Genomic DNA, 19,826 nt, shown 5'->3' on the forward strand with positions numbered 1-19,826 from the left:
AAATATGAATGTCAACAGTAAAGGCAGAGCATGATAAACGCAATAAATACAATATAAACTAAGGCAGGCACCAGGACACAAGCATATGGGAAACACATCTGCCAAAGGAAGTAAGTTCTGATGCTTTTATTCTGTGAACTGCCTCAAGACCTGTGGTATAGGGCAGTATATAAATTTAATAATAATAATAATTCCAAGTGCAGTTCCATAGCCACGAGGGAAAAGCACTTATACGTGCAGAGGTTCTTTATTATATATTGCTATGTTGCATCTGGGTTTGTTTTTTAAAAGGAGCAAGAAACGGCAATTCATCAAACACTCTTTGGCAAAATCCTACACACCTTCAACAGAGATAAGCAGTTGAAATCCTCTTGGTGGCACCACAGTGTCAATGTTCCACTTTGAATCCACTTGTAAGAGGCCTTTTACAGAAATGACACACCTACCTTTTGGAACAGCCTCCCCCATATAAAAAACCGTACTACCTTTTCGCCACGTGCTGGAAACATGTTTTGTTCATACGGGCAATGTGCTGACCACAGACCTTACTTGCACACAACACAGCCCATCAGCTGGGATTGCATACGTATTCCTGCTTTGCTTTGTGTCTTTATACAGATCTATTGTTTTGATTGTGCTTCCTAGTTTTGTGTCACACACAGCTTCAAAACATTAAGTGGTATTTACATAGTTTTCAAATAAATAAATGGAGGTGGCGGGAGGCATTCTTGGTGAAAGGGTGTTTCAGCTTTGCTGAAGCTGCAGGAAACTCTTTAAGGCATGTTGTGTGTAGTTCTTGGGCATGTTTTGCTGAGGTTAAGGGCTTAAGACCTGGAAGCTAATTGTAGCTTGAAAAAAGACCTACTAGATACAGAAATGCTATCCACTTAGGCTGCACATCCTATTCCCTTGTATAGGGGAGAAAGCCTCATTGAACTCAGTGGGGCTTTTGAGTAGACAGGGATGGAATTGCACTGTTCATTTTCCTACTAGCTCTTTTGCAATTGTTAAATTACCTGCATTAGAGAAGCTTGCTCTTTCCACAGCTGGTTAGACACAATGCACAAGCCAAATTCATATACACCTATTTCACAAGCCCCTTCTCTTCCACTTTTCCTCTATTCTTCTGGGCATTCTATGAGGAATATGTGTCATCTTTACTAGGAAATTAACTGTAGACAATCTACCCACCTGAGCTGCTTCCTGCTGCAATCCTTCCCCCACAATCCTTAAAAGCTGTTCAGGCCAGAGGTCTCTTTGGAAATAGATCAAATAGCCTTTTATTCCTGGAACTGCTCCCTGATACATTGTGCATCTTCCAATGAGTATTTATGATGTGCCAGCACACCTTGTCCCACAATGGCACATTATCTGTAGACTTTCTAGCTTAAGCAACATGAGAGCCAAGCAGTTTTCATTTTGTCCAGACATTCCCTTCTAAACAACTGACCTAAAAGGAAAAGGGAAAAAAGCGGTTTTCCTGCATTATTGTGTTGCTTTCTTACTGAAATTCAAACTTCTAATGGAAGCCAGAAAAGGACCGTGTGTGTGTGTGTGTGTGTGTGTGTGTGTGTGTGTGTGTTGGACTATTGTTTGGGTTGAAATTGGGTGCTGTCTTTCCATAGCAAATCCTATCATGTTCTGTTTTTTTGTTCAAAGAAATCAGATTGGAATGCTCACCAAATACTTCAGAAGCAAGAGCTCATGGGACCACAGAGTTAATCAAAGCATCACACATGAGAAGGGATGTTGTGACACTGGATGCCATCAAACTTCAGTAAGGAAAATGACACTGATCAACACACTAAGAAATCACACAGCCAACATGATGCCATTCCTAAACAATGGTTGCTGTGTGGTTTCACTGGTTGCATTTGCATATAACACTAAGCCATGGTTTGTCTCAGCCATGGAAGAAATCACGTGATTTCAAGAAACCACCTGATGTCACAGACAAGCAAACAAGCCACAGCTTGTTGCTATGAACTGTGGTTTATTTTCCAGATGATATTGCCTAGTGCCCCTGTATTTTGGCAAGTATCTGCAATGCAGTGGCACAAACCATGGTTACGCAGAGTTAATGGGTCAGGACAAAAAGTCAAGCTACTGTTAAAACAAGCCATGGTTTGCAAGCTAACAACAAACCATGGCAATTTGTTGCCAGAAAACAAACCATAGTGAGTTTGCTGGACTGGGTCTGGACATTCCAACAAACCACAACATAGCTAAACGAAACTAAGCAACGTAGCTACGACCTGAGATAGCTCAGTTGGCTGGTAGAGCACGAGACACTTAATCTCAGGTTCATGCCCAACGTTGGGCAAAAGATTCCTGCAATTGCAGGAATGACTAGATGACTCTTGTGGTCCCTTCCAACTCTACAGTTCTATGAAACAGGAACAAAGCAGGCCACTGTGTCCGAGTGTAGGGCTGCTCACTTGGTCAGCAATGGATTAAGCCCAATTAAAATGTTAAGAGCATGTTGACTAATAGTCCGAACTTCTCTTTTTGGTGTTAAGAAAAACAAAGAATGTCTGCAAAGAGACCCCTCCCCCTTTCTGCAGGTTCCCAGCTCTGGTCAAGCATCCGCGACGGTGCAAATAAACAGATGCAGCACAAACTGGCCCCTTCCACAAGACCACCTTTAATAGAATGAGGAAGCAGGGTAGGTCAGAATGTCGATTGAACACAGCCTCCCCCATGCCCACCCTCAGCCCTGAGACACACATGTTGTATTATTACACACCAATCTGAACAAGACAGAAGCTGTGGCTTACGAGTGCCAACGGGGCTGGTGTGTTTGTGGGTGCCTGTGTGTAGGGGGGGGGCGGCGGTCTGGAGCGGTAAGATGAGGGGAGCCATTTTGTAGCTGAGCCTGCTCACCTTGGTGGCCAGTGACCGGGTCCAAATAAAGGATCTCAAGCAGGGCTCCGAGACCCTTTCACAGATTGAGACGAAGAAAAAAGGAACAGTGGCTTTTTGAAGGTCGGTCAGGCCTTTGATTGTTCCTAACTCAGCTTGTGGTGTCATGTAATTGTGAACTCTTGGGCGGGGGACAGGACGGGACGGGACAGACGGGGAGAGGGAGGGGACGTCTGTGCCGTGGCCTCCTCTTTTGTCGTGGAAAAAAAAGTAACAGCTGTTAAGACACGGCTTGTAAAGAAAGAAGAAAGTGGGGGAGATATTGCCATCAAAAAGACTGGCATGCAGGCTTCTTTTGTACAGTCATTGGCAGTTTATGAAATGACGGTTCCTTGGTTGTCGGATTTGTACAGTTCAAAAAATAAAACCACAAAAAACCGAGGCGCGGCATCCGCTGGCGAAGACAACCCTGCCCTGCCCCTTCGCACACCCTCCTCCTCCTCCTCCCCTCCCTACGTGGACAGAGGGACGCGACTGAGTCCAAAGCGCCTCTTGCTGGATTTTGGCAAGAAGAGAAAGAGAAGAGTTGGATGCATAGCAAATTCCTCCGTGGTCGTCCACACCCCAACCCACCCTGTGCGGCGAACCTGAGCAAGATTCTCTGGCTTCCGGGGGTGGGGGGCAGAGGGGGGGGGATAAGAGTTTCTGCCATCTGGATATCCATGGTGCCGAGGGGCTGCTGTCAGCACGCAATCTCATCCAGCGTGCCCAGGGTCGTCTGCAGGGGGACCGTCACAGTGTGGCTGATGGGATCGGAGTGGTTTGGCAAGGGCTCGCATGTGCTCTGGGGAAGGAGAGAAAGAGAAAGAGAAAGAGAGAGAGAGAGAAAGGAAACGTGGTGTGCAGTGCAGGGGCTAAAGAGGCAGTAAGCATAGAAGGGCCTTGTTCAAATCTCACCTCAGTCATGAACTCACTAGGTGGCCTTAGGCAACCAATTCTTCCTTCAGTCTCAGCTCTCCATCTGCAATACGGGGATAACACATTGGGCTACCTTCCAGGGACATTGTAAGGACTGCTGAGACAATGCGTGGGGAGTGCTTGGACCAGACTGAGAAGTGATATACAAATGCTAGGTTTTACTTTAATATCTGCCCTAGGGGCTGGGAGGATCCAATTCCTCATACTATTAAGGCGCCTAGAACTGAAACAGATTAGGAAAAGAAACTTGGAGTGGAGGGAGCTTATGTAAGATTAGCTTCCACTTTTGATGAAACAGCTGCACTTGTGATTTTCAAACACTGAATCCAGAGATTCCAAAGCAGCACTGTGGCTTTCAGCAAGGCAGTCTAAGCCCCCAAAAACAAATCTAGCGGAAATGGTCATGGCAACCATGTGTGTGTGTGTCGTGTGTGTTGTATATGTATATATGTGTTTGTTTGCGTCTGCAACAAATATCGTACTATTAGTGTCAAAATGTACATTAATATTGGACATGAGCCATAAACATGCTTAAAGCCTGTTCATTCCACTAGAAGTGAGTTAAGCACTTATTTCAATTTATCCATTGAAATAAACAGAACCTCAAAGTAATCAGCTTGTGAGTATTGACGTTTGCACCTTGAAACCATCACGCTTTGAAATCTGAAACAATCGGTTTTGAAATGTGCATTTTGTGTGGGCGTGTGTGTGGTGTCAAATTTGGAAAAGCAAATGTCTTTGGGGGTTTAAACAGCTGCAATCTGAAAATACGCAAGTAAGTCTTACTGAACTCAGAAATATCTCACACTGGGTAAACATGTTCAGTATTCTGCTTTAAACCTGACAGCTCAAACTGAATTATTGGTAAAATTTTAAATCTGAGGGAGCAGAGAATCTGTAAAAATACAGAACACAATCCATCCAAGTTTAAGTGTTGTGCAATACAAGCCAAAGAATGTTTATTCCAGGGTTAAGTTCCACTTTGTTCAGTGGGTCTTATTGTCAGCTAATATGTACAGGATTGCAGATTTAAAGACCCATTGATTTCAGTGGGATGGATTTAAGAACATGGTTGACACTCCATAGAAATATGTGCTTAACTCTGGCTGGATCATGTCTGTGATTGATTTATTTATTTACCATATTGGGACCTGCATTGAGGTAGAAGGTGATATAAAATCCATACACACAAACACACAAACACATGTATTTAGCTATCATCTGTGTTTTAAAAAATGTCAACAAACCAAGATTATTTTGAATTGTGGGAAGGGGCTAAAATAACAATAATCTAAATAAACCATGCACACAGGGCTCTGATTCAAACAGTCCCATCCTCCAATGTATTCCATAAAAGGTCTAATCTATCTTTTATTTCTGTGGCTAACAACTATTTTGCTCTTGATACAGCATGATGGATGTGTCCTTTTGCTTGTTTAGTTTAAGCTCACAAGGACCTGAAATACCCCAAAGTTTTTGCTCTTCTATACTTTTCTTGAAAGCTGACAAACTTTCAAAACCCCATCAGGACCAATGAGCCCGTGTCAGGTAAACTCCAGCCTAAAATGCCTCACACGGCAGAAATGAATCACAGCTTCAATTCTTACCCACCCACGGAAAGTGAGCATTGCAGGGTAATGAACCAGTCTGGTTTGCGAGGGCTTCTGGTACGCCCTACACCTGCTTTAGGCCCAGGGAATCTCATGCTTACTTACCACATTCTCATCGTGGCTTCCTTCCTCCTCTTCTTGGCCAAGAAGATCTAACAACTTCTCCTTGATCAGCTAAAAGAAATGGGAGAAAGGGGGAGGCTCTTAGTCCCAACAGAGCCTTGGCACAGCCCACCCATCGAGAGATGCAGGGAAACTGGCCCTGTTTGCTTTATATGAGACTAATGATTTATTCTGCTTCTGCTAGTCCACGCAGATAGTTCATATCATATTGCGGATATGGAACTGAGGCTGAAAAAATAGTTGCTCACCTATGGCCACCCAATAAACTTATCAAGGAGGTAATTGTCAAAAACACTCCTGTGCTACGTATATACTTCCAGCCTCTATCTCCTTTTACTTTATTTTTTTTTAGATGGTTCTCTTTCTCCCCGCCCCCCTCTCCTGGCAGTGGCGTAGCGTGGGGGGTGCGGGGGGGGCGGCCGCACCGGGCGCAACATCTGGGGGTTAGGGTTAGGGGGCGCAAATCCACGGGTTGGGGGCGCAAATTACTTGCCTTGCCCCGGGTGCTGACAACCCACGCTACGCCACTGTCTCCTGGTGCTGAAATTTTGCTGATTTGCTACGGCTTCCAAGACCCCAGCACATGTGCTGGAACGAGCAAGCTTGCCCCCTTTTCTTTGCCTTCTCAGGAGCACGTGTGCCAGGTCAGAGGACCACTGATAAAGGCCCAGTGACATTTTTACAAGTGGCCACTATGGGTGGGAGATGGAATAACTTTTGCTGAATCAAGCGGTGGGTCACATTAACCCCATTGTTCAATGCTGTCAGCACTGTAAAACTTGCAGCACCTCTGAGAGTAGCAGCTCCCACCAGAAGCCAATTTTCAAAAGTGAGGCATGGAGTGAAACCACAGGAATCTGATCTACACTTTAGAAATTGTAGACACGGGAGAGGAAGGAAGAGAGATGAGAAGGTGCAGGGTATCACGGTAAGGAGAAGGTTGGTTTTCCCTTCCAACCTTGTTGCCACACAGACAACAATTAAAAAGTGGATGCCATCCTTTTGCTTAATTTTATGTAGAATCCAGATTGCTGACCCATTTCATTCCAGCATCTCCCATATTGTCCTTGTGTCTGTTTCTAGACCTCATTTGGGGAACTGTATTTTTTTGTTTAAAAATAAACAATTGCAGTGCCAACCTTCTCAGGAGGGACTGGCAAAATGTCATTGAGGCTTCTCAGGGTGTCTGTCCCTTTAATTCCACCCTTTATATGTTAAAGCTGCTTCTGCCCCTTTAATTAGTGGCTTTCTGTTTACTCACATGGTTGACATTCACCACTTCAATAGCCAATTCTTGTTCCTTTTTTGCAGGGAGAGGGGCAGAAGGGCAATAATGACAGGTTTCTTCTTAACAGCCAGAGCAATTTCACTTTTATTTCTCCCCTTGTTTTAGAATTGCAATTGCACCAAAATAAAATAACAACAACAACAACAACAATAAAATAGCTGCAAATAAGAAAGCAGAAAGGAGATCCCCTCACTTGAAAGGGGACAGGAACCAGCTAATCAAAAGTTGATTCAGGAATTCAGTCATATGAGTGAACAGGAGAAGTTTAATTAAAGGGGCAGAAGCAGAGAGGAAGAAGCCATTTTAAAAGAAAGGGGCAAGGAGGGAGCTACCAATAAAAGAGACGGTTGCAGGATTTTTATAAGGAATACAGGGCTGTTTTAACTGTTTCAATTACACTTCCAGCTGAAAGGTCCCCACTGTGAAAGCAACCCTTTCCTCAGTTGCTAACAATTCTGAGTAAATGCCTTTCTCATTTGCCCATCAACATCAGGACTAGACACTTGCCCCATTTTTTTTACAGAAGACAGGTTATCAGACAGCAGTGGCAGGCACCACGCTGTGTGCAGAAGGACCATAATCCACGTTCTGTGGCATGACAATGGCTGCCCAGACCTGACTGCCTGGGGAACTGGGAAGCAAGTGTTGCAGGAGCTGAAAGTGGCGTGCATGGTGGTTGCAGAGCTCATATTTGGCCTGGCCTGTTTTACTTTAGGTTTTGACACTCGCTCGACCCGAAAGGAATCCCAAAACGTAACTACGCAGTTTTACACAAATAGATGGAAAACCTTCAAAGTCTGTGAAGGTCCCTGGGGGAAGAGAAGGCAAAGGATAACTGCTGCTGGTCTGCATGTGTGAGAGAAGATTCCATGAAGCATGCCTGCTTCTGCCTTCAGCATCTGTGAAAGCTGCTCCATTAGGGAATCTGGGGCACTACCCCACCAGCCCCAGTCTGCCCAAAAAATCATGGAACTGTGCAATTGGAAGGGACCCCAAAGATCCACCCAGTCCAGCCTCCTGCAAGGGAGGAATCACAGCTAAAGAATCCCTGTCAGATGGTCATCCAAATGCTATTAAAAAACCTCCAATGAAGGAGAGGCAGACCCCTCTTGTCTGCCGACTTATTTACATCCAGTCCAGGTGCTGCCCCTGGCTGTCAGCATCGTCCTCCTCCTAGTCTCTCTGTTGCCCTTGTAGAACTCAGCAGAGAGGGTGATGGGGACAAAACTAGAATTTGTTGGCCCTGCCTGGCTCCTCCTACTGCTGGCTGACCCTACCAGTCCCAGTGAACACCAGCCGCCGCTGTTCCCGGTCCACCCCTCAGAAAAAGCTGCTTTAAGAGGGAGGCCTGCTTGTTCCAGAGCACCTAGCTGCACGTGCCAAACTCATGAGCTGGCATCCAGCTGAGCTGAACGAGGCCCCTGGCTAAGTGGCTCTGACAGAACTAGCACACAGCAAAGGTAGCTGGGCAGAGCGTATTTTAAGACAGGGGCCTCACAGGTGATCCTATGCCCAAATTTATCCACATGCAGCTCCCTGTATTTGGAGTTGCGGCACAGCAAGGTAGGCCTTATTTAATTTCAGTTTGTACTATTAAATTCCAATAGGTTGTTGGATATGCCTTTATTTGATATAAGTTGTTTATTTTAAAGTTATATTTTTATCACGACATTTTTTTGTATTGGATCAGATTGTTATAAGGTGTATGTTCTTTGCTGTTTCTTCAGCTTGTACTGCCTTGTGTATAGTAATATAGAAAAGCAGTATACAAATTAAAAGTATTCTTATTATGCTCACTTTCTCCCCCCCATTTTTTTTTTAAATAAAACAAAGATAAAAGAACTACAGTCATACCTTGGATCCCAAACACCTTGCAAGTCGAATGGTTTGGTTCCCGAACGCCGCAAACCCGGAAGTGATTGTTCCGGTTTGTGAACGTTATATGGAACCCAAACATCCAACGGGGCTTCTGAGGCTTCCGATTGGCTGCAGGAGATTCCTGCAGCCAATCAGAAGCCACGATTTGGTTTTTGAATGTTTTGGGAGTCGAACGGACTTCTGGAATGGATTCTGTTCAACTTCCGAGGTACCACTGTACACACAATCAGAGAATCATCTCCAAACAGTCCACAGAGCTTTGTCAAAGCGTATATGCTAAAATCATCACAGTCTTAACAAACACCAGATCATACATAATAACCTCTATTGCTTGGACAATTGTCCACAACTAAAAAGGTATTATGCCCACTTTCTATCTCTATTAATTGAGTGCCCACCTCTGCAATGTGCAGGAGGGTGGCCTGCGGATCCAAGCCGAGTGAACTAGGAGCAAGGAAGGTGCTCCCATCTTTCACTCTGCTCAAGAGTTCCCCGGCCACTCCAGCTTGGGCTGCCCAGACAGGGGGGAAAGGTGTAGAGAACTGAGCAAGCAGGAATGAACAATGGATAATGGGGAGCCTCTCCTGTTGCTGCCACTTAAAAGGGGGGGGGGGGGCAGAGCCAGGCCTAAGGGACTGCGTCCCCCTGCCCTTTACATCTCTCTTGTGTCTTGGTTTCTCTAAGGGCCATGCTAGACATCATGTTTAAATGCATCTTTACATTCAGCTTTCTCTTTAAAAAAATGCAAATAGAAATTGCTGGGTTATTAGCCAAATAATTACTGGGATTACAGCAAGTGGGAAGGGAGTCTATATCCCTCTTCTCTCCTGTTGTGATCCAAAGGAAAATTGTTCACTGAAGCTGCTATTTTCATTGCCCAAAAATCCCCCCACTGGTGGCAGCTGTGCTTTCTTCTTATCTTTGCTATAAGACTGGGACCAAGGGTGGAGGTGGGAGTTCCTCCCAATGCAAATAGCAGCTTTGAAGAAGCATTTTCCATTAGGGCTGTGGTAGGGGAAGAAATGGTTAAATCTCCCCACCACGCCTACTGCAGTCCTGATAATTATCACACACCCACACCCACGGAGGCTCATATTTGCATTTAATAAAACATGCAAATATGCATAATGCAAATAAGCATTTAAACAGCACATCTATTTGGGTCATACAATTCTTAAAAATTGTAAATCTGACATTTGAGGGAGCCTAATTTAAGTTTGGGGGCTATTGTTCTGCAGCCCAGATTTATTACTGAGGGTTGGTGTTGCACCCAATTTGGTCTTGATAGCACACAAGACCCCGGCTTTACACTTCTGGAACTTGGTTCACCATTTCTGAGTTTATAGCAGAAACCTGAAATGTGGGCTTGGATTTTGTGCTTCAAGTTTTCAAAATTCATTGCAATCAGGAAATCCCAAGAAATGCAGATAGCAGAATTTCAAATGTATTTTGTCTTGGAAGGAGAAGGCTGGGGAATTCAGGGAATGGATTTTGTAGAGAAAGCTGGGTGGGAACTGAAGGCCAGGAGAGGCAGAGAGAATGAAATGGGGCACTTCACACCACAACATTTTGTTGCAGGCCCCAGTCATTTATTACGTTTACATGCTGTTCTCTCTCTTTTTAGCCAGAAAAAACCTCGAGGCAGCTTCAAAAGGAAAAAGAAAATACAAGGGAGCCAAAGGAAGCTTAAGTATCTGGGCACTTGATGGGGTCAGAGAGGAGGGGCTGGATGGTACCTGGATGCCAGGGTTACATATGTCACCACAACAGAGGGCCACAACTTACCTCATAGATGTAGTCAAATATTTCCAGAATGGTGAGGATACTAGCACCAATAAAAAGGCCCATCTGACCTCCAATATCACCTGGAGAAGGGAAAGGAAACCGAAGCAGACGTTTTATCCACACACTATTTATGGGGGTGTAGAGAATAACACAGTTTGGACCTTTTGTGGATCTGTGCTCACCACCTTTTGGGGCAAAACATGCTACCCTCCTTCAAGCAGTCCAGTTCAGGAACAACTGGCTTCCTTGGTTTCCAGCAAAAGCTTTGCAGAATGCAGATTGGCTGGACCTTGCACTATCACAAAACCAGGCTGTTCAGGCACCAAAGCATGTTCAAAGCAGTTCCCCACAAAATCCTGGGAATTGTAGTTTCCCCCTCACAGAGCTATGATTCCCAGCATCCTTTTTTTAAAAAAAATGCATTTAATGTAATTCCTTTTTGGAAGAAGGCAGATGTGTGCATTGAAAATGCTTTAAAGGTCTTGTGTGGCGTTGTCTCAGTGAGCTACTGGGAACAGAGCGCATTTGGGCCTCAGAGTACTCTTCAGGCACCAAACAGAAGGGCATTTGCAATATCAGCTCCTGTGGCTGGCAGGCAGTAGCCTCTGAACTGGTAAACACTAGCATCATTCCTGAGATCTTGGGCTCCTGGCTGTATGTGATCAGCAGAACAATATAAGTTGCCTATTATAGTTCAAAGACCCTTACTCTCTCTCCCTTTCTTTTACAGTGAAGTAAACTTATTTCAAGAAAACTGGCAATTAAATCCTCCCCATTGCCAGTACTGTGGAAACATAAACTAATGATGGAACAATTAGGAGAGGTTATTCAAGGAGGAATTAGTATGCCATTGATGGCTCCATTCACATTCATTGGGAAGTAATAAAATGGGTTCCACCTGCACACAGGAAGTGTCTAATTAAAAGCACAGTAGCACTTTAAAAAGTCTAAGTAGCACTTCATCTGTCCACACTAAAAGGGGAAATTCTACAATTGTGCTTTATTATAACACACACACCCCAAATCCCACCAGACTAAAACTCTGGTCTTGGGGATGGGAAAAATCTGAGGACCACAAAGAAAACACCAGAATGCAGCAGAATGACAGGGGCATCTGTATCCTCCATGAAAAGTGAGTGAGTAAAGAATGTCCACTCTGTGTGTGTTTGGTGGGTGGATGGGAAGTCCGGGCGCAGAAGCTATGTTTGTGGTTGAGGGGCTCAGTTTTGATAGCAGTGGATAGCATAGTGAGGTGGTGGCGTTTACCTGATCCCCCAGCAGATGAGTCACTGCTGCTACTGAGAGTTGGAGGGGAGGTTGGCAAAGGGCAAGTGCACTGGTGCAATCAGGTCAGCACTGCCACTGCACTGTCCACCACTGACCCTAAGCCAGCAGGCTGCACCTGTCCTCTCGGATAAAATTACAGATTTGGCAAGGGTGATACGGACTGTCCCTTCTGCTAAGCTAAAGCACCCCTACCCGTCAGCTCAGTTCTGATGGCTGAGCTGCTTGGAGAAGAGTTATCAACTTCTCCCAAAACCTACCCTCTGCCTGGAGAAGCATATTGTTTCCTTTCATACTGTCAGTAAACATGTTAAGCATCCACGAGATGCCTTCTTCCTCTCACAGCTTTCTGATGCTAATTTAAATGCAACTTAAAATGGCATTGGTCATTTCAGCTGTAGCACCAGACTGCTGATTGATAAGTACCTCTTACTGAATTCAACAGAGTTTATTTCCAGGAAATCATATACGTACAGGTTTATAGCTTTAATTCTGATGCTATCTGCTATCTGCCCATCCTCTATGATTCCTTGGTTCTTGGGAACTTTTAGCAATCTCCCACAGCTGTTGCTATTGTTATTAATGATCATTGATTACAATAATTATATTTCTTATATCCCATCCTTCTTCATAGAGATACTAGGGTGGAAAACAATGTTTATAAAATACAGCATAAAAAAATTTAAACCACAATTTACAGTAGCAACAGAATATGACAATCTATATGGCAGCTGATCCTTGAATGAATATAAGGTGAGAGGCCATTGGAGCAGAACTGGGAAGGTAGTGCCATAGATCTGGTACCATTACCAAGAAGGCCCTGCTGTGTACTGTTATATGCCATCTATGAAGATGATACAAGGATCAAATTCCTTTTGAATTTCTACCTGCCTCGCAGTTATTGTGCTCTTGAAAATCTGGAATCTCTCTTCTATTGGCATTTTTTAAAAATGCAATTGTTATATTTGCTTACTTCTGCTACTCTGATTCAGGTTCTTGTTCAATGTCCATGAAGCATCTAGGGATGAATATGTTATTGAACAGATTATCCTTTCCCTGCCAGTAAAAATCATAGTTATTCTTTATATAAACTGGTAAGAATCTCTCTGCTTATTGTTCAGAAAGAAAGAAAAGGCTTACATCTCCATGACAACAGGGTATATGCTTAAACGCTGCTTACAAAGGCCTTGGGACAAACAGACAGACATTAAACTCTCCTTTCTTTCATCTAAATAACAGACGGGCTGGATTCTGACTTTGACAAGTCAGGCGAGCCAATAATTCTTCATTGTGATGGATAGAAAGGCAAACTCCTGTCGACAGGGTAGGGGCGGGAGCAGGAGACAAACTGAGGCCACTGGTCTACAACAGAATGGAAATTAACAACCAGGCATACATGTAGGAAATAAACTCTAATTTAAATTGTCCTAACCTGCTTTCAGATATACATTCTTTCATCTTTTTAAATATTTCTAATTGTTGTTGTTGTTTAGTCGTTTAGTCTTGTCCTACTCTTTGTGACCCCATGGACCAGAGCATGCCAGGCACTTCTGTCTTCCACTGTCTCCCACAGTTTGGTCAAACTCATGCTGGTAGCTTCAAGAACACTGTCCAACCATCTCGTCCTCTGTCGTCCCCATCTCCTTGTGCCCTCCATCTTTCCCAACATCAGGGTCTTTTCCAGGGAGTCTTCTCTTCTCATGAGGTGGCCAAAGTATTGGAACCTCAGCTTCACGATCTGTCCTTCCAGTGAGCACTCAGACAGGGCTGATTTCCTTCAGAATGGAGAGGTTTGATCTTCTTGCAGTCCATGGGACTCTCAAGAGTCTCCTCCAGGACCATAATTCAAAAGCATCAATTCTTCGGCGATCAGCCTTCTTTATAGTCCAGCTCTCAGTTCCATACATCACTACTGGGAAAACCATGGCTTTAACTATACAGACCTTTGTTGGCAAGGTGATGTTTCTGCTGCTGTCTAGGTTTGTCACTGCTTTTCTCCCAAGAAGCAGGCGCCTTTTAATTTCGTGGCTGCTGTCACCATCTGCAGTGATCATGAAGTCCAAGAAAGTAAAATCTCTCACTGCCTCCATTTCTTCCCCTTCTATGTGCCAGGAGGTGACGGGACCAGTGGCCATGATTTTCGTTTTTTTGACGTTGAGCTTCAAACCATATTTTGCACTCTCCTCTTTCATATTTCTAATTACTGGCGGTAATTCTACATACTAAAGATTTGTTGGCAGAGTGTGAGGAGAATGACATATAGGATTGGGTAGAAGCCTCACTATGCTGGAAAAACAGCAGCTAAGCCACTGTCATGACATCTACACCTCTGGTGGAACATGCCAGGTAGGTTGGCAGTAAACAACATTGCTGGAGCTGTTCTACTGGCAAAGATATGCAAGCAGAGTGACTGAAACATGGCTTGGGTGACACAGTGCAACACAGGAAGCTGTCTTATACAGAATCAGACCATTTGTCCACACTGACCGGGGATTGAACTTGGGCCCTTGTGCGCCAAAAGGAGACGCCCATATATGTTGGCCCCTATATCCCTTTTGATCCATGAGCAGGCCACAACAACAGACCAACTTTACACCAGTCCACGGACATGGCACAAAGCATTACCCTCCTGCTGACTTCGATGAGAGGAAGGCCACCACAGCAGAGCATACAGGATATAGGGTGACTCAATGCCAAATCACACAGCACGCCACCAGTGGCAGAATATAGATGCCACACAGGGAGGCGATAACCCAGGTGGCAACGGGAAGCAGCACAGGACTGCATCTCTCCAGCTGAAGGGTCTTGCATGTGTAATAAGCTCATGGGGGGGGGGGGAATCTGCTGATGGGAAACAGGGAGGGAACAGCACTTTGCACACAAAGGGAGCGATTTGCACAAAACTGATTGGCCTTGCAACCCATGCTCTCAGCTGCTCCTTGCTGAGGTTGGTAACTTTCTTGTTTCAAGCATGCTGTGGACATGCTTGCAATTGGTATTCAGAGGAAGAGTGCCTTTGACCCTGGAGGTAGGATATAGCCATTGTGACTAGTTGCTGGGTGATCTCCCCGCCCCCGTTAAACTCATTTCCCCTCTACCTCAAATTGCCCACCACCACTGGAAGGGAGTTGGGCCGAAACCCCCAAATTCCATTCATTTTACACACACACACACACACACACACACACACACAGGATTCTTACTTACCAAGTAAAGCTGCCACTTCGTATGCTTTCTTCTGCTCAATGGTCTCATAGTTGAGGGCTTCAAAGAATATATCGAGCACAAGAATATTCTCCCTGAGGAGAAAACAAAACAACACGGGCAGCCGAGAGACAGAATCAAAAGGAAGGAGCTGCATCCGTGAAAACAAATAAGCTTTCTGCTGCCATGGCACGTTTTTGAGTGAGCGGCGACGAGAGAAAACTCATATTCCAAATGGGTAGCCTGAGGGATGTGTTATGCCTGAGCAGGGGGTCAGGCCATCCCAAGGGAAAGAGATATTATGTAATCGGCAGGGAGTCTGTCAACGCGCCTTGCGGCTTCTAGACAACCGCAGCGTACTGCTTTTACTTACACCTCCTCCATCCTCAAGGCTCTTCCCCACCGCCCACCAAAAAACAAATAACAATATTCGGTTGATTAAAAAACATAAGCTGCTTGTAAGCTGCTACACTGCCAGCTCCTTTGTAACTTGAAAACCAAGGCGCCAAATATTCCAGAGATACATAAGAGCCCCACTAGATCTTGACCAGAGGTCCCTCTATAATTCTTTTTTCAACCAGGCACTTCTAGAAGTCTTCTAAGCAGAGCTTGAAGGCAATAACACCCCTCAGCTGCTTCCTTCCTTCCACCCACCTACCCCCAAACTGGAATTCAGTGTTGCAGCATCTCTGAACCATAAAGATCCATATGGCCGTTGTGACTTTTAGCTCCTGACAGACCTCACCTCCTCCACAGATTGATCCAATATGGTTTGTGGGTTGTAGTTATTTGGGGTTTGTTTTTTTACATTTTTTTGTTTTCATCTTGTATCTTTAAGCTTGTGAACTGCCCTGAGATCTATGGATGAAGGGTGGTATACAAATTTAATAAATAATAAAACAAAGTCTCCAGGTAGCTCATAGCAGCGAGTCCCAAAAGAAAGATGTGTGTTTTGTGAAGGGGTACCTTAAAAAACAAAACAAAACAGCCCTGTCCTGACAATCTATTAGGAGAAATGTTTCTCTCTACATTTTCTCCCCACCTCGCGTAATTTTGTAAGCCCCTGTCAAGCACCCCACCGCCCAAATGTATTCCTGGGTTCCCCCTCCCTGCCACTACACTGACCCCTCCAGCTCACCCTCCCCCCCCCAATTTCCAAGTCCTTTCTCATAAGGAAAGTGTTCCAATCCTATGAATATCTTGGTTTCCGTTTTCTGCCCCTTGTCTAACTAGTTTCAGTCGGGAGACACCAGTTGCTCGCAGCTGGTACGCACCATACATTTAATACCTCTCCCCGCCCTCCCAGAATCCTGGAAATTGTACTTTACCCCTCACAGAGCTACAATTCCCAGCACCCTGAATAGACTACAGTTCCCAGGATTCTTCGTGGTAAGGATGTGCTTTAAGTATATGGCATGTACACAGCCATAGTGCAGATTTCTCTTTAGGCCACCTAAGGTTGGCAGTATTCTCCCTTCCACTTTCCGGCTGCTCATTTGCACCGTGTTAAACTAACAGGGCAAAATTCCAGGGGGGCAACATGCACGTAGGTGTGTGTAACTCTAGAACTCCCAGATGTCAGTGCCATCGGCGCTCAGTCCCTATGGTGAGCTTGCAATGCCAGCATCCAGTCAGCTGGCCAAGCAGACCACGCTTGAAGAAGCCCAGAGCTCAGAGCTAGCTCCTCAGCCTCAGCAACTTGCCCTGAGTGTAATGACTATGCTTAGCTTCTGTGCCGCTTGCCTCGTTGCTGCCTTGAATATTGTGGCCTCTGCCTGCCTTTTGACAATGCAACTGCTTCACCAGAAGCTTTCTTAATAGGAATTATAGGTACAGAGAGTCCAAAGGACCAGAAAAGACTGTTCATGTACACGACAACGGCCGCACGGATACTACCAGCCCCGAGATGGAAGGAAGAGACAACCCCGACCAGAGAAGAATGGCAAACCAAGTTGATGGACTATGCTGAAATGGCAAAACTCAACTGGGAAGCTCAGGAATCAAGAAGACAAGATCTTTAAAAAGGAATGGGAAATGTTTATAATTTATATACAAGAGCACTGTAAGCAGGTGAAAACATTGACAGGATTTTAACCACACTTGTAATGTAACGGAATGTATGGATAATTTAGAAAGACAAAAAAATCAGAGAAGTATTGATATGGGGTTGAAAATATTATCAGCAAGACCCATGGAAGGGATGAGGGGCAATTAGGAGATTCAGAGTAATCTTGATTGGATTTTGAATTGGTTTTTGAATTAGGAGATTCAGAGATTAGGAATTAGGAGATTCAGAGTAATCTTGGATTTTGAATTGGTTTTTGTTGTATGTTTATATTTTTAAAAATCAAATAAAAATTTATTTACACTAAAGGACAATGCAACTGCTTCCAGCCCCTTCTGTTGCTACGTTGGATCTTGACTACTGCCAGCCTCTGACTAGGTGCCCTGCCTGGGCCACTGGAGGGGACAGGCAGCCAGCTCCCCAAACCCGACAGCCTAGAGACTGACCTAGTTGAGGCCTGGCAATCAATCACCATATACATGGAGTTCCATGTGGAGGAGACCCATTAAAATTACTGGACGCAAGGCAGTCACGTCCATTAGCTTCAATGGGTCTACTCTGAGCAGGGCTAACACCAGCTACAACCCTCTGTGTTGGGACACCACAAGCAAGAGCCTCTCCTTGGGCTGCTTAGCATCATTCTAGCCCTGACCGGAATGGGCCTACTTACGAGATGTATTTCTCTGACTTGTTGAACTTTTTCTCAAGGTACTTGGCCGAGGTCTTGCTGGGGATCTTCACCATGGAGAGTTCCTTGTTGTAGCGCGTCAAATTGCACGGCATTTGGCACACACAGTAACTGCTGTCCTTTTCACCAAGAACCACTGCAAGGCAAAGTGGGGACCAGATAGATGGGTTATCTGTGGAACTACCAGCTCAGAGATACAAGCATAAGGGGAGCTTTTGCTTTGCTCGCCATCATCAAGGGTCCATTCTAGGCTGGCGTGGAGGAACCTTTTGGACCCAATGGGCCAAACAGCTGTCTGTTCCCCTTCTCACAGGCCAACTCTTGACATGTGGGCAGGACAACTCATCTGTCAGAGTCCCTTTGGCAGGTGGCTGCTGGGCGCTTGGGAACCGCAACACAAGGGGCTTTTTGACAGCCCTGTGCTTGGCATGCCTCTTCACCAGCCAGATTCATCTCCTCTCCTCTCCTGCTTCTGCCTCTAATTCTTCTGCCTCTAATTCTTGACTTTCCTCTGCCACAGACTCTCCCAAGCTCACTAAGCCCTGCCACCTCTTCGGCTTCCTCCGCCTCCTCCATCCGTTCTTCTTCCTCTGACCACTCATCCGCTGTCCCACCACCAATCCCCAGGCTCTGAGCCTTCTTCCTGGGGGGTTCCCCAGCTGGTTCCTCCCACCCTTCCTTTGCGTCCAACAAGTCCGCGACAGGTTGTGCTTTTTATCCCGATGTTACCAGAACACAGGCCCTGAAAACACATTCCTGGCTTGAAATGAGATCCTTGGAGGCGGTGGGGGGGGGGAATAATAATAATTCTGAGAAACTGACAGTGAGAGAATCCTTTGTCCTTCAGAACTTACCTAGCGCAGGCTCTGCACACTCTTTATACTGCTCCGGCGTGCAGAACGGAGCATCTCCTGCACACAAAGAAAATACAAAACACACAGGGACATTTTTATGCAAACTTTGCAACAGTGAGTTTCTTTCTGACTAGTTTGGGAAACTAGTCCTTGCTTTGTTCTCAACCTGTGGGTCCCCAGATGTTGTTGGACTACAACTCCCATCATCCCTGAGCTCTGGCCTTGCTAGCTAGGGGTGATGGGAGTTGTAGTTCAACAACATCTGGGGAACCACAGGTTGAGAAAGGCTGCTTTACAGGGACTGGAATAAGGATTACTGGCTGGGGTTGTTGCCTGTCAGTTCATTTCTGGACCAAATTCAAGGTTCTCACAGTAGCATTTAAAGCCCCAAACAACTCGGGTCCCAAAGATCTAAAAGACCACCTCCTTCCCAGGTGTTATGATCAGCATAGGGGGTCCTCTTGGTAGTTCCACCTCTCTCAGAAGTCTTTTTTTTGGGGGGGTGTCCCAGGAGAGGGCATTCTCCATGGCAGCCCCTAAGTTTTGGAATTTCCTCTCCATAGGTGCATATGGCACCTTTACTATACAGCTTTCACTATACAGCAGATGCTGAAGATGCACTTTGTCACCCTGGCCTTTGACATCTGAGATGCGTGTTTTCGGGTCATCGTCCCGTCCCCCCTATTCTTGTGATGGTAATCTGTTTTGACTGACTTTAATCTTGAATTCGAAATTGTTGTGACCTGTCCACCTGCCCCTGCCTGATGAAGGGCAGGCAATAAATCTGGTAAGAGTAATATAGTAAGACTGAGCAGTTACAACAATATATATGGAAACCAAATCCAGTTTTTGATATTTGTTTGGGACCTGAGAGTTACTACTCCCAGGAGCACCCTCCTTTCAGATGTCAAGGAGATAAAGAATTACACAACTTTTAGAAGACATCCGAAGGCAGTCCTGTATCTGGAGGTTTTTAATGTATGATGTTTAATTATGTTTGTCGATATGCTGTAAGCCGCCCAGAGTAGCTGGGGAAACCCAGCCAGATGGATGGGGTATAAATAATAAAATTATTTACTATTATCACTCTGAGAAAACCATATGACGTAACAAGTGTTACTGAGTGATCCTACGCATGCCTACTCAGATGTCATTCCCACTGACTTCAATGGGGCTTACTTCCAAGTAAATGGGCATAGGATCATAT

General features: G+C 45.2%; 1 protein-coding gene across 5 annotated transcripts in view; it reads right to left on the reverse strand.

The window, feature by feature from the left end:
* LOC310690604 (acid-sensing ion channel 2) overlaps positions 1 to 19,826 on the reverse strand; it is a 375,157-nt gene that overhangs the window by 2,817 nt on the left and 352,514 nt on the right. For 2 of the 5 annotated variants that reach the window (XM_083469913.1, XM_083469914.1), the window contains 7 exons: positions 18,620 to 18,676; positions 17,748 to 17,901; positions 15,016 to 15,107; positions 12,782 to 12,826; positions 10,525 to 10,604; positions 5,556 to 5,624; positions 2,625 to 3,706 (listed from right to left, as the gene is read on the reverse strand). In XM_083469913.1, the coding sequence (XP_083326039.1) occupies positions 3,605 to 3,706; positions 5,556 to 5,624; positions 10,525 to 10,604; positions 12,782 to 12,826; positions 15,016 to 15,107; positions 17,748 to 17,901; positions 18,620 to 18,676 (599 nt within the window). In that variant the 3' untranslated portion in view covers positions 2,625 to 3,604. Of the gene's footprint in view, positions 1 to 1,191; positions 1,451 to 2,624; positions 3,707 to 3,819; positions 3,884 to 5,555; positions 5,625 to 10,524; positions 10,605 to 12,781; positions 12,827 to 15,015; positions 15,108 to 17,747; positions 17,902 to 18,619; positions 18,677 to 19,826 lie in introns of those variants that run through there. The other 3 variants (XR_014518134.1, XR_014518135.1, XM_083469915.1) reach the window with 3 other exon arrangements.

This window comes from Podarcis liolepis (assembly GCF_965112155.1).
Source record: "Podarcis liolepis genome assembly, chromosome: 13".
Taxonomy (NCBI): Eukaryota; Metazoa; Chordata; class Lepidosauria; order Squamata; family Lacertidae; genus Podarcis; species Podarcis liolepis.